Below are 14,954 nucleotides of genomic sequence, written 5' to 3'. Positions count from 1 at the left end.
CAGCACTGGCTGCATTTGCCTAGTCCCGCCCCCTGCAGACGCAGACCGACGTGCGCGGGGACCAATCGCCGGGCGGCCTCGGTCGGCGCGTGTTGTGACGGCCTGGCCGGACGGGCTGCTGGTTCCTGCCACCAAGTTTCCCGTTTCCTTGTGAATATGTGTTCCAGCGTCTAATTAAAAGACTTAAAAGCATACTGAGGTTACGAGTCCAACGCGGGGTTACCCCTCCAGGTGGCAGGCTGTGTGTGTTATTGTTGTTGTTGAGACTCATACAGACAAAACTGAGCTACCCCAGTCACCGTCATCCCACATGGCTCCTGGTCTTCATCATCACCATCACCATCATCATCATGATCACCATCTTCTTACTGCTCACTGGATCTTTGCTGCCATCATCATCATCACCATCACCAGTCGTCATCTCCACTACTCAGAAAGTTCCTCTTTCTTCATCTTAGTTGTCCTCTTGGGGCGGGCAGGGTTCTTCTTCTCTTCTAATTCATTGAGAGGTACAGACTGTTCTCATTTGTTCTTGGGTTTGGGACCGAAGCGCACTGGGTTTCAACTTAATTGCCCGAGCTTTAATTTGCTCACGATAATGAATAACTCATTTTGCCACATTAGGCTCACTGTGGAAACTGACCATAAATTAAATATTAATGTTGCATCACTTCAAATGGTAAATGGTAGACGTCGACCTTCAAGCCCAATTTTCTGGAGCTTTCTACGTCACCTTTTTTCACTAATTAACCCTAAAGATCCATCCAGATGTACAAAGACGTTCATTTCCAAAATGACAAGAAACAAACTTTATTTATGCAAATAAGCACAATAACAGGCATATCCACTGGATCCTGGAGACTGGAGACGAGGTGCTGCGGCGTCCACGCTGAGTGACGCGCAGGCGGCTGCTCCAGGGGTTCAGAAGAAGTAGAGCTGTTCATATCCGGAGAAGTTCCCGGCGAAGACCGGCGTGTCGTTGTAAATCAGTGACGAGGCTTCTTCTTCGGGATTGTCAAACCGATGGAAACTTCTCCTTCCTAAACAAAGTGAGAGGCAAGTCATTAGAAAATAATAGACGCATCATCTCTCCGGGACGTTTGGGCTTTAGAAGTGTTCAGTGTAATATATTTATTTCTGAAGCCCAAATGTTATTCATGATAATCCTTTAAGATCTCTTTGGGTCTCTGGGTGTTGGACGGGACACAATCATTGCATGCAAACAGTATAAGTTTATATTGGGATATCAATATATATATTGGGATATTATATATATACTTTTATTTGTTTGTTCTTTGCTTAAACTGGTGAAATATGTACTGACAAATTCCTGCTCATTGATTGGCTGTGTTGCCCACAAGTCTAATACCATCACACGTTTCTATGAAGAGTCTTTCCCAATAATTGCCAATAATCTGGCGTCTAAAGTAGTTTCAAGAGTTGTTGATGTGTGTGGGCGATATTAAACACTGGTTTCATGTTGCTCCACATGGGAAGATTAACATTTGGTATAAGGTGCATTCCATGTGTATTTGGGCCTTTTATCCACTTCAATTCAACTCAGTTTATTTTATATCGCCCAATATCACAAATTACAAATTTGCCTCAGTGGGCTTTATCCAATTTACAAATGTGTGTGAACAATGAAGCAACATTTAAAAATGCAAAAGCAGTTCTGAGATAATACTTTGTTTGAATAATGGATTAATAATGTAGTGCAGATTGTGAATGTAAAAACTCTAAACAACATAATCCGATCATGAGCCAATTATCATAAATGAGCATAGAGCTGTATTGGGGGAGGGGGGTTCAAGTTAAGAATAGTGACGGCCAACCACTCCAACTACAACTCCAACTGCTTCCTCGAGCTTAAAGTAAATACATAATATATAAAATATTACAAACGTCCATCGTTCAGCCCTGATACTCTGATACTTTTGATCTACTTTGAACTGCTGCTCTCGTCACATAATTGATGAGTTGCTGGAAATAGTTTCCACCGAGGAGCTGGTCATGGAGGAGATGAGCGGCTCTGATGAAAGCGAGATATTTTCCTGCTTTGTCAGCTTGATCTGCACGTGAGGTATCACCATATATTAGTCAGATCAATGCAGTACGGAGTGAATTATGCATAAGTCTGTTTTTTTGAAAGCACAGACTTGTTCTATCTTGACGTTCTACTGTAGTTGGAGTAGTACAAGGAACAAAAGGCAAGGATTACATCATCAGGGATGGGATTTGTTCTTCTTTCTTTTATCGAGATTCTTGTTTTCGGTTTTATCTTTCATGTTCAATTAGAGCGTAACAAGTGTCTCCATCAAAAGAGCATTACGATAGTTGTTCTCGAGGGATAGGAAAATGAAACAAACATTTGATTAAATTTCATAAAAATACATTTAAAAAAGTAAACGGTATGAAGACTGTAGTCGAGTCTATTTTGTATTTTTACCATATGTTATCTGCCTTAAACTCTATCTTGTCTCCCATGATTTGTGAGTGTGACCTTTTTGCTGTGTTGTCACGATTCAAATTTACACAACCAATGTGTGTATGATTGAATTGTTTACTCGAGCACAAAGTTCTCCTAGACTATTGATTTTGCTCTCAAAGTGCATTTAACTTTAAACCGCTGCGTTGACATGTTGTGAGCCGTGAAGAGGCAATGAGAGTGTCCCCAGTCTCGTGTTACGCACCTTTACAACCACTGGACCCCAACAGTATGTTGTTGTAGGTTCATCTAAATATGTACCAGCCACTGTACCCATAAGCACCTATCAGCACCTAACATGTGTACACCCTATCTGTACTGGTGTTGGCTGATATTAATAACATTTTTCGTTGTGTCACTTTTATTGCAATCAATACAGATTTTTAGATTTCTGGAAATTCAATGAGGAATATGTTCAATTCATACGGCTCGCAGTACGTATGATCATAACCCGCAACCAGAGTTCATAACTAACGATACAATCCATAGTAATTGTAAAAACAAAAGGGCATCTCTGGGTCAGTGGTTAGCAGGTCCGTCTTTCAATCAGGGGGTTGGCGGTTCAATGCCCGCCCTAGTAGATGTGTTCTTGAGCAAGACACTTAACCCTGAGTTGCTCCCTGTAGCTGTGTCTACGGTGTATGAATGTAACGTGATTATAAGTCACTTTGGAGAAAAAGTAAATTATTATTGTGTGTTTGCCATTTTACCTTCATTGACAAAGAACTCAGCCAGCAGAGAAGACAACTGAACCGCGTGAGCAGAGTGAGGGTAGTTGTGCTTCCTCTGCCACTGGAAACGGTTCACCTCAGGGTGCCACTGCACCCCATAGAAGGGATAGGTTTTACCTGGCATGGAGGAGGAAACAAAGAAAATAGTACACGTATTAGCTCATATAGTAATAATAATTAAAAGTTTGTTAAATTGATATATAAATCATCTCTGAACCTTCGATGGTTGACACAAAGTGGACTCCGTTCCCGGCGACGTTTGTGGACAGCAGGGAGAAGAAGCTCCGCAGCCTCTCGTTGTCTTCGAAGGTCTGAAAGAACATTTATTTGTTGTTAACATGAAAGTGTTATTCATGTATGAACCAATGTGTCATTATATTTTAGTTGTGCTCCAAATTGTACGGAGAGCAGTCTCGATTGTTAAGGTCACGTAACAATAACCCAATCTGTGTTCTTGTACTTGCTGTGACGTGTTTGTTTTCTTCACGCGGAATCGATTACGTTTATCTTATCTGTCCATCTTGAGGACGTGGACACATGAATCCACTGGGGACAGAAATACCCATGATCCTGAACACTGTGTTATTGTCCTTGAATATTGATGGCCTAAGGTTTGCTGAGTGGTAATTTGATTAAACACAAATTAATTTAGGAATATGCGCCGCGTAAGTTTAGAATCACCTGCTATTTAATAATAATAATAATAATAATAATAATCATTTATTTTATATAGCGCTTCTCAAGGCACCCGAAGTCGCTTTACAGAGTTCAGAGTCCAGTAGTCATACACACACACAGTCATCCCAGTGGTGGTAAGCTACATCAGTAGCCACAGCTGCCCTGGGGCAGACTGACGGAAGCGTTTAAATGACGTAATTAATCAAATCACAGTACCGCAAAGCAATGTGTAACTGTGCACTTGGGGTTTTTGGGGGCCCTGGAGAAGTAATCCAGCTTTGATTAACCACTCAGTTTAAAAGCCAGTGAATCTTGTCAAGCGTAATGAACGTTAAACGCGCAGATTGTTCATTTGCACGTGTATCTGTGCGCTGTATGTCTCCATAAAGGTCAAATGTACGTGTGACAGAAAGCACAATGAGAGACACAATGTCTATAATTCTATTTCCCATCACGATAACAACTCAGAAAAACCACAGGAAGTGAAAAACACTGTGGATTATGCAGAGAGAGCATGTGGTAGAAAGAAACTCTACTGTACCTGCACTGAGACTCCATAGTTGTGAAAATTGGCAGTGAGTGGCTCTCGGGTCAAAGCCTTCATGAGATTGATGGAGAAACCCTCAAACATCCTGCTGGAGCCGACCTCTGTGCAGCGAGAACAAAACCAAAGTTAAAGGACGCAAGCGGTCATCAAACTTCTGCTGACACCTAGTGGTACGACTCAGTACTTGTTGTTCTGCAGGAAACAGCCAAACAACAAGAATGCAGTGAGCTCTCACCTGAGGTCAGGTCCAGGGGCAGCGCTACGTTTTCAGCTGGCGTTTTCTCCAGCAGATTCTCTCCGGCCACCAGCACCGTCAGCAGCTGCATGCCCATGCATGTGCCCCAGATGGGGAAGAAGTCCCCTTCGTCATTGGCCTGCAACACAGAGTCACTTTGGTTGTTTCTGAAACAATGAACTAAAAAATATATATTTTCGTCTTAAAAATGCAATTTAATATAAAATATATTCGTCCTCAGCGCAAAGTTAAAACTCTGATGGATTATTTGTTCTTATCTTTATTTAAAAGGGACCATGTTCAGTTAAAAAATGTCACCATTTGATTCACTGTACCAGCTTTGAGCTAATTAAGCAGCTAATTAGCATCTGTAGTTCCTTGACAGACCATAACAAACATTAAACAATAACAAACGGTCCAGGATAAGACATCTACAACAGTATATGTGGTAAGAAAAACACAAAATACACACAATGCGAAGCTACAGTACATTACAAGTAAGTAATACGAACCATACTAGTGATAGAAAAACATCATTTATTGGAGGAGCAGCGCACACAGGCAGTTGTTTTGAACTCCACTATGTTTTATGAACTTATTGTTGGCCTATGTTTCACCAACAAATGCAAGAATTCAAAGCAAGTAGCAATCATCTCAACGTAGTGGAGTAAAATGTTTTATCTTCCACTATGAAATGCTTTGCGATTAAGAAATAGTCTAAACATTTTTTTTATTGTATGAAGTCAATTTGAAAGATTAAAAAGACAGATAATAGACATCATTTGACAGTTCGAGCAAGAGGGAGACAAAAGAGGAAACAAAGAAAGATCTGCGGAACGAACCGTCAGAGCCAGTCGGTAAAAGATCTTCGCCACCCTGGCAAAGTCGGACGTCTCCAGATCCACTGCCCCCCCAATTAGGAGCAAGCTGAGCAGACGTCACACAGTCAGGACGGCCACACGCCGAGAAAATACACTGTGTGTTTATTTAAAGATAGAAATGCAATTGTATCGTCTCATTAGATCGGAGCGCAGCTCACCCGTTGATGTTCCTGAAGATGTTTTCATATTCAGTGGTTTTAAGAGTCAATCTGTGGAGGACCAACAAAACAATAAATGCTTCCTCACATTGTTTAGAAAGTAAACAAAGGGAACAGAAAAGTCCCGAAAAAGCAGCAAAAATCAGCAGTCGTTAAAATCCCTATTCATATACATTTCCAAACACATCTTCATATAACTTAACATTATGCTGCAGTGTGCACATTTATATTCGGCACATTAAAAAGGTCGCTGTCAATAACATGTCATTGTTTGCACATCAAAATGCTCCAGTCAAAATGCACACGGTGTCTTTACAGTTATAAACGGCATCAGAGGCCTCTACCCACCTGATAGGCATCACTCTGCTGCCCCCAGACTCAATAAACTTCACATAGGAGGAAGGTATGAAGGTTCTCCCGAACGGCTTCATGACTTCATCTGAAACTATCTGAGTCAAAATACCTGCGGGGCAGAAAGAGGCCGAGCAGCTGAGAGGACATGGAGCAGCGACACAGCTGCAGAAGAAACAATCCTTTGATCTATTTCTTAAAAGTCTGTTTCCACCCTGAGAGTCTCTTCCTCTCGCGTGGTTTCACTCACCGATCACAGGCCTGTCGTTCACGGCCTCTTGGTCGAGTGCAGTCGGCAGCGCATTGCAACACAAGCAGCAGGCCAAAAGCAAACAAACTGAAGATCCCGCGTTAGACATGAATACCAGGAGACGGGTCGAGCATCTAAATCCGTACGAGGCGGTTGAGAGAGTGTCGGCTGTCGAGAGGAGCTGCAGCAGATTTATATACGTGGAGTTAAAAGAGGATATCGTCAGTACAGGGAAGTGAGGAAAGTCCAGATGTACATGTGATGACTCCTCTACTGCACATTCAGGTTGTGCGAGTTGTCTGCTGAGGTAAACACAAATGCAGCGCGGACTTTTTGGCAAAACTTTATCGCATTTAGAGCAAGGGACGCTTGCTTCATTAGTCAGTTAATTACACGATAGCGTTTACGAAAAGAAAGACGCTCTTGGTTCACGCTCTTGGAGAGTTGTCGGACAGGTTTCAGCCTGCAAATGAAAGCAGACTTTTCTATTTATATGATTTATAAGAAGGGAGCGTGTTGCACAGGCTGGGGCCAAACTTTCTAAGAAAAAGGTTCTGGCTCTGCTAACAAAGACTGCTGCAACAACTTGGATCAGCAGAAATGTGAGGCCTCGTTGGGCTGTTGGTGCAAAACAACACAAGTTCAACAAACACAACAAACACAAGACTGGTGGTCCCATTCTCGATAGCAGTGGTTCTCAAATGGGGGTACGTGTACCGCTGGGGGTACGTGAAGGCACTCCAGGGGGTACATGAGATTTGTCAAAATATATTTAAAATGAGTATACGTTCAAAAATCCTTTCAAATAGTTATTTAATGAATATTCAATGAAATACAAATGTAAGTTCATAAACTTAATTGTATATATTGTATTCTAAATCAGACACTGATGGCCCAAAAATGTGTTAGGGGTACTTGGCTGTAAAAATATTTCACAGTGGGTGCATTACTGAAAACATGTGAGAACGAGAATGGCCACTCGGTAGAGCGCATACCTTCGCATATCACAAGATTGGGCATTGAATTATGAACATTTTGGCATTAGTTGCATACCAATTGGATAAAATTGTATGGTAAAAAGAAGATTTTGACCTATCCATGACCTTGACCTTGACCTTTGACCCGATTGATCCCAAAATCGAATCAAATGGTCCCCGGATAATAACCAATCATCCCACCAAATTTCATGCGATTCAAGAGGATGTTGACCTTTTCATAACCTTGACCTTGACCTTTGACCCGATCGATCCCAAAATCTAATCAAATGGTCCCCGGATAATAACCAATCATCCCACCAAATTTCATGCGATTCGGTTTAAAACTTTTTTGTTATGCGAATAACACGCATACAAATAAATAAATAAATAAATACACGGCGATCAAAACATAACCTTCCGCATTTTCAATGCGAAGGTAACCACTGCTCTACAGCCTAATATTTGAATTTGTGTGTGATTCTCTAATGCGATGTGTCGTTCCTTATCGTTTGCTGTTGATGAGAGTTGGATAGAGTTGAGTGTTCAGGTGCTTGGGGCAAAGAGCAATCTAGAGTTGGTCACTCGTCCGCCTCAAGTTTATCAGAACGAACCACCAGGTGGAGACGAAATGCCACCAATGGTACCAATCACCAAACCACGGCATGCAATTATTATTGTTTAATATTTGTTATATACGAGTATGAGTGAAAACTGGTCTTTGACAATGATGCGTACTTTATTTGTTTTCGTTTAGCTGGAGTTACATCACAAGTTAATGGAATATGTGCAAAGTATGTACATGTGTTGTAAAAAACCATCCTTCATACATCATTATAAAAACAATGCAGTGAGATACAAGACATTCTCAGATGTCACATCAGTCAAATTTGTGTTGATTGTATTCAGCATCAACTAGTAAAAAACGTCACATATTTAGGTTTCTCAGAGTGCATCCTAATTTAAAAATACTGTCTACTACTCAAAACACTCGCAGTCTTTAACCACTCTGCAGCGCCAACCATGTCCGCTGCTACAGCGTCAGTCCATTCTCATACACAGCTTCAAAAATAAAACAACTTCAGCCATATGAACTATTCCAAGTATCACATCAGGATTGACACTTGGTTTGGTCCCTTCAGTCACACGTTGGTCTAGAGACGTACTTTCCTGACCTCCATTGGCGCAGCAGTCACAAGGCCGACAGAGTAACATCGGACCGGATCAGTCTTTCTCTGCCAACGCAATACACCAAATTAAATTAAATGTAGTATATTAAGAAACCCAACTAAAAGAGTACTTGAAGAGTATTCCCCGTTTCTCATTAATCCACATTAATGTTCACACCATTCAATTTAAAACAAGTAATAGGGATTTGTTGTCGACGTATTGTTGAATTGCCACTTACCCCTCAACCTTTTTATTTCCTTACAAACATCTTCATACACTTCAGCCAGCAGTTCTTCCTTTGGCTTCAGTCCATCCAGAAACACTGAGAAGAAAATCAGTCAAAAGTCAAAAGTCAGTCATTTTCATCTTGTGCTCTCATCACATGCTCGTCTTCATACGGCATATTTTTCGACTGGATGCTCACACATTCCAGACAGCGAGCTCTCCATTTCCTGCCGGTGTTTCAGGTACATGGGCCACACGTGTCCATCAAAGTACCCGGGAGCGTCGGGGGGCGTGTACACCCTCGAGCTGTCAATCGAAGACGGAAACAGAGGGAAGAAGGGGGGATGTTACTGCAGCTCAAAACACAAGTCATGGAAATGAAATTTAAAAAGAAAATCTGACACCTTCGTCTCGTTTTGCAGACATCGTAAGGTATTTCCATGGAGTATCTTTTGTGAAACAGCTCATTCAGAGGCCTGGAAAGGTGAAGCCCACACAAACACACGTTAGTTACAGCCCTATGACCTCAAGATTATTATTGTTATTATGAAGGGAGACGTTTTATCAAGTCACATAGTTATTTATTGGGAACTTTCTGATGATAAACCGTAAATTACAAACACATTAGCTTGTGTACCGGTGGTTGAAGATGAGGAAGCCCTCCACTATGAGCACATACACCTCCTCGTCCTCCGGTGGCGTCGTGCGCTCGGGGTTCAGGCCTCGCCGCCTCAGGAACGTCTCGGGGTCTCTTCGCCACGAGTCGACCTCGCTCATCATCCTGTCCATGTGGAGCGCGTCGAGCACTTCAACAGAATGCAAAGAGGAGTTTTGTTGCCCGATCACAAAAATGCACTTATTATTATTAAATTAGATGAAAGTCATTTATCAGCTAAATTAAAATATTGTCTGTTTCCAGTTTCTCAAATCTGAGTTTTCTCTGTTTTTATAACATTTTAATAACAACATTTGAACTAATAGTTTGCACTATTTTATGAGATGTTATAAGAATTATTATAATTTAAAAAAATAAGATATTTACAATCAAAATAATCCTTAGCTGATTCCTTATGTTTTTTATTATTATTATAATATTTTGATTTATTGATTCCGTCCTTTGTTGGTATATTTTCTATATGTTTATTGCATTACCCTACATTAAAGGTCTTAATATTCTTTCAAAGAGCTTGTATAATATCTTGCTCTAGAACTATTCACTTTAAAATATATTGGATATTTACATTTATCTGCCGGCCATTTACAAGTTAGATAGATGAAACTCCAAAATCCACAGAAAAAAATAGCACGGACGTAGCCGCCGTGTCCTTAATCGTATAGCTTCTCCCTCGCATCCCCATTCATGAATCTATCCAGCTGCACCGAAAAGGTCTCGATGACTTGAACAGACGGTAAACGTGTCCTCACTGTCATATTGCTTGAACCCATTGCTGTCCACTGGCACCACAGAGTCATCCTGAAGGAAAGAGCATCCACTGTGATCACACACTCTCACCGCATAACTGACAAGTGTAAACAGATAAAACAATGTTTTAAGTCTACCTTAAAATACGAATCCTGTGCAATGAGACAGCTGTTGGGTATCTGCTGGTGTAAACTCTTGGAAAGAGTAGATTTTCCCCCATTGGTCATCCTGAAAGAAAAAACAATGAGCAGATATGTCAGTTGGCATATGTGCCAGAGAGTAAATAAGAAGAAGAAGAAGAAGAAGAAGAAGAAGAAGAAGAAGAAGAAGAAGAAGAAGAAGAAGAAGAAGAAGAAGAAGAAGAAGAAAAAGAAGAAATTGCAGTACAGAAATGTTTCCTTTTTTTTAAACTGTAAAATGTCCTGCCCAGTACAAAGCTAGGTCATAGTGACTTTGCCTAAAACACAAATTTTAGGGGTGCTCATCAAAAAGTTATTTGTTTATGTAAAATAAAAAGAATATCTGCTGAATATCGGGGCTTCTGTTCGGTATCGGTCTCAAATATCCTGCATCGGTCAGGCTCTAATGGACACGTTTGTTTCCTAAATGTCGAAACACATTTTGGTAAATAACTTTAAAATCAGTCAGTCTGCAGCGAGCACACTGTGACGTCACTGCTGCGTGTGGTCAGAGGTGCAACCAAACCACAACCAAACCACACCGTTAAAAAACCCAGAGGGATGAGCGCAGGAATGCGTTCCACCTGCGATGTTATTGTTTGACCAACTAAAGTAAAGTAATCCTTCACACAGTAATACTTCACACAGTAATACTTCACACAGTAATCCTTCACACAGTAATCCTTCACACATTAATACTTCACACAGTAATCCTTCACACAGTAATCCTTCACACAGTAATCCTTCACACAGTAATCCTTCACACAGTAATCACACAGTAATACTTCACACAGTAATCCTTCACACAGTAGGCTAATACTTCACACAGTAATCACACAGTAATCCTTCACACAGTAATCCTTCACACAGTAATAATTCACAGTAATACTTCACACTTCTACTGAACTTCTGCATTTACAAACAAACTATGATTGCAAATAATTAACTTGTAATTTCAGTCTTTAAAAAGCCCATTTGCTAACGCCTCAACACTGTAAAGTGAATTCATGTCAGGATAAACAAAACCCTCTCGTCGGACTCTCTGTTCTCCAAACTGTAAAATGTCCTGCCCAGTACAAAGCTAGGTCATAGTGACTTTGCCTAAAACACAAATTTTAGGGGTGCTCATCAAAAAGTTATTTGTTTATGTAAAATAAAAAGAATATCTGCTGAATATCGGGGCTTCTGTTCGGTATCGGTCTCAAATATCCTGCATCGGTCAGGCTCTAATGGACACGTTTGTTTCCTAAATGTCGAAACACATTTTGGTAAATAACTTTAAAATCAGTCAGTCTGCAGCGAGCACACTGTGACGTCACTGCTGCGTGTGGTCAGAGGTGCAACCAAACCACACCGTTAAAAAACCCAGAGGGATGAGCGCAGGAATGCGTTCCACCTGCGATGTTATTGTTTGACCAACTAAAGTAAAGTAATCCTTCACACAGTAATACTTCACACAGTAATCCTTCACACAGTAATACTTCACACAGTAATCCTTCACACAGTAATCCTTCACACAGTAATCCTTCACACAGTAATACTTCACACAGTAATCCTTCACACAGTAATCCTTCACACAGTAATCCTTCACACAGTAATCACACAGTAATACTTCACACAGTAATCCTTCACACAGTAATCACACAGTAATACTTCACACAGTAATCACACAGTAATCCTTCACACAGTAATCCTTCACACAGTAATAATTCACAGTAATACTTCACACTTCTACTGAACTTCTGCATTTACAAACAAACTATGATTGCAAATAATTAACTTGTAATTTCAGTCTTTAAAAAGCCCATTTGCTAACGCCTCAACACTGTAAAGTGAATTCATGTCAGGATAAACAAAACCCTCTCGTCGGGCTCTCTGTTCTCCAAACTGTAAAATGTCCTGCCCAGTACAAAGCTAGGTCATAGTGACTTTGCCTAAAACACAAATTTTAGGGGTGCTCATCAAAAAGTTATTTGTTTATGTAAAATAAAAAGAATATCTGCTGAATATCGGGGCTTCTGTTCGGTATCGGTCTCAAATATCCTGCATCGGTCAGGCTCTAATGGACACGTTTGTTTCCTAAATGTCGAAACACATTTTGGTAAATAACTTTAAAATCAGTCAGTCTGCAGCGAGCACACTGTGACGTCACTGCTGCGTGTGGTCAGAGGTGCAACCAAACCACACCGTTAAAAAACCCAGAGGGATGAGCGCAGGAATGCGTTCCACCTGCGATGTTATTGTTTGACCAACTAAAGTAAAGTAATCCTTCACACAGTAATACTTCACACAGTAATCCTTCACACAGTAATACTTCACACAGTAATCCTTCACACAGTAATCCTTCACACAGTAATCCTTCACACATTAATACTTCACACAGTAATCCTTCACACAGTAATACTTCACACAGTAATCCTTCACACAGTAATCCTTCACACAGTAATCCTTCACACATTAATACTTCACACAGTAATCCTTCACACAGTAATCCTTCACACAGTAATCCTTCACACAGTAATACTTCACACAGTAATCACACAGTAATCCTTCACACAGTAATCCTTCACACAGTAATCACACAGTAATCACACAGTAATACTTCACACAGTAATCCTTCACACAGTAGGCTAATACTTCACACAGTAATCACACAGTAATCCTTCACACAGTAATAATTCACAGTAATACTTCACACTTCTACTGAACTTCTGCATTTACAAACAAACTATGATTGCAAATAATTAACTTGTAATTTCAGTCTTTAAAAAGCCCATTTGCTAACGCCTCAACACTGTAAAGTGAATTCATGTCAGGATAAACAAAACCCTCTCGTCGGGCTCTCTGTTCTCCAAACCTCTTATCAGTCTTTTCTGCCACATGTGCTGTCACGTGCTGTACGGGCCCGATGACGTCACCGCGGCATCGCACATTAACATGTCGTTCAGGCTTTCCCTGTAATTAGAGCGTCTTGAAAACGGACTTGTTGAATGTATGTCGTAATAACAAAGATATGTCTTTATAAGCGTGGTGTGAGTGCAGGCACAATGCGGTCTGGGGTCCAACAGGCGAGCAGGAGGCGGAATGACCCAAAGAGAAGCATGAAAGAAACCTCCTCGGGACTCACTCACCCGCCAACTCCTACGACTATTGTCTTCATGTCGGGGTTGAGTGGATGAACAGCTCGTGTGCAGCCTGGAATAGAGCTGCTGCTGCTGCTGCTGCAGCGACTCTCAGCGCGTTTCCGCTACGGGACGCTCGTGATTGGCTGGTGGAGCTGTTACGTCACGGACATTCAGTTCCTGGTCAATGGTGTTGCGACAGGGTTCTGCTGAATGGAAACCTGTTGAAGTATGTTCATACTCAATACAATGATTCATTAATATAAATAGCAATATATTGTGCAAAAAAACCTCCGGGTTCACATACAAATGTGTAAAGTAAGTTATGTATAGAATAATAATATAATAAATTATCATAATAATGATAACTAGAACGGGCACTCGGTAGAGCGCATACCTTCGCATATCACAAAATTGGGCATTGAATTTTGAACATTTTGGCATTAGTTGCATGCCAATTGGATATAAATTGACCATGCTATGGTAAAAAGAAGATTTTGACCTGTTCATGACCTTGACCTTGACCTTTGACCCGATCGATCCCAAAGTCTAATCAAATGGTCCCCGGATAATAATCAATCATCCCACCAAATTTCATGCGATTCAATAAGATGTTGACCTTTTTCATGACCTTGACCTTTGACCCGATCAATCCCAAAATCTAATCAAATGGTCCCCGGATAATAACCAATCATCCCACCAAATTTCATGCGATTCAATAAGATGTTGACCTTTTTCATGACCTTGACCTTTGACCCGATCAATCCCAAAATCTAATCAAATGGTCCCCGGATAATAACCAATCATCCCACCAAATTTCATGCGATTCGGTTTACTCCTTTTTTTGTTACGCGAATAACACGCATACAAATAAATAAATAAATAAATAAATACACGGCGATCAAAACATTACCTTCCGCATTTTCAATGCGAAGGTAATAACGTGTGTGTGTGTGTGTGTGTGTGTGTGTGTGTGTGCGTGTACGTGTATGTGTTCGAATATTTATATCTATATAACTGTCTGTCTCTCTATTTATCCATATTTCACATATTTACCCATCTACTCATCTTTCTATCTATCTATACATATGTATCTATATCTATCTATCTATCTATCTCAGGCACGTGCACAGATAGAGCCCTAGTGGTGCTCAAGCACCAGCCCTTTTGCCCTGGATGAGTAAAGTGCCCTTTTTGCTGGAGACACATTTTTTTCATTCATCAGTATTTAAGAATAAAAGTTATTCTCTCTGTCATCAACTCCCCACAAATGTGTTTTAATATCCCTCCTCCTCCTCTACTTCCTCCTCCGCGCAGTGCTCCTCGCGCCACCAAACGGGTGCACCTCCTTCTCCTCTGACCCGCAGCATCAGACCAACAGGTCATGACGGCGTTTGTCCCCTGACGTTGTTTTGTAACCACAACATTAGCGCTGCTGAAAACATGACGTCACAACTGGTCGACGTTTCCTAAAAAAAATAAACAAACAAAAACTCAGAAATCCATGATTTCAAAGCCTTGCAGCTGTTTACTGACGTCATG

At 40.8% G+C, this 14,954-nt stretch overlaps 2 protein-coding genes across 2 annotated transcripts; both read right to left on the bottom strand.

The window, feature by feature from the left end:
- Nucleotides 1–794: 794 nt before the first annotated feature.
- Nucleotides 795–8,785, bottom strand: LOC130197256 (gamma-glutamyl hydrolase). Its single transcript, XM_056419835.1, has 10 exons — nucleotides 8,702–8,785; nucleotides 6,320–6,500; nucleotides 6,067–6,181; nucleotides 5,719–5,769; nucleotides 5,522–5,606; nucleotides 4,680–4,818; nucleotides 4,439–4,545; nucleotides 3,437–3,530; nucleotides 3,199–3,336; nucleotides 795–1,040 (listed from the first exon to the last, which is right to left on the bottom strand). The coding sequence occupies exons 2-10, from the start codon at nucleotides 6,426–6,428 to the stop codon at nucleotides 922–924; spliced, it is 957 nt and encodes a 318-aa protein (XP_056275810.1). The 5' UTR covers nucleotides 6,429–6,500; nucleotides 8,702–8,785; the 3' UTR covers nucleotides 795–921.
- Nucleotides 7,647–13,836, bottom strand: nmrk1 (nicotinamide riboside kinase 1). Its single transcript, XM_056419837.1, has 7 exons — nucleotides 13,422–13,836; nucleotides 10,249–10,339; nucleotides 10,114–10,162; nucleotides 9,326–9,494; nucleotides 9,093–9,164; nucleotides 8,888–8,994; nucleotides 7,647–8,785 (listed from the first exon to the last, which is right to left on the bottom strand). Exons 1-7 carry the CDS (start codon nucleotides 13,448–13,450, stop codon nucleotides 8,649–8,651), a joined length of 654 nt encoding a protein of 217 aa, XP_056275812.1. The 5' UTR covers nucleotides 13,451–13,836; the 3' UTR covers nucleotides 7,647–8,648.
- Nucleotides 13,837–14,954: the final 1,118 nt, after the last annotated feature.

The sequence above is a fragment of the Pseudoliparis swirei genome, chromosome 7, assembly GCF_029220125.1.
Source record: "Pseudoliparis swirei isolate HS2019 ecotype Mariana Trench chromosome 7, NWPU_hadal_v1, whole genome shotgun sequence".
In the NCBI taxonomy this organism is placed as follows: Eukaryota; Metazoa; Chordata; class Actinopteri; order Perciformes; family Liparidae; genus Pseudoliparis; species Pseudoliparis swirei.
Note: the sequence above shows the minus strand (reverse complement) of the source record. Positions and strands in the feature narration are given on the sequence as shown.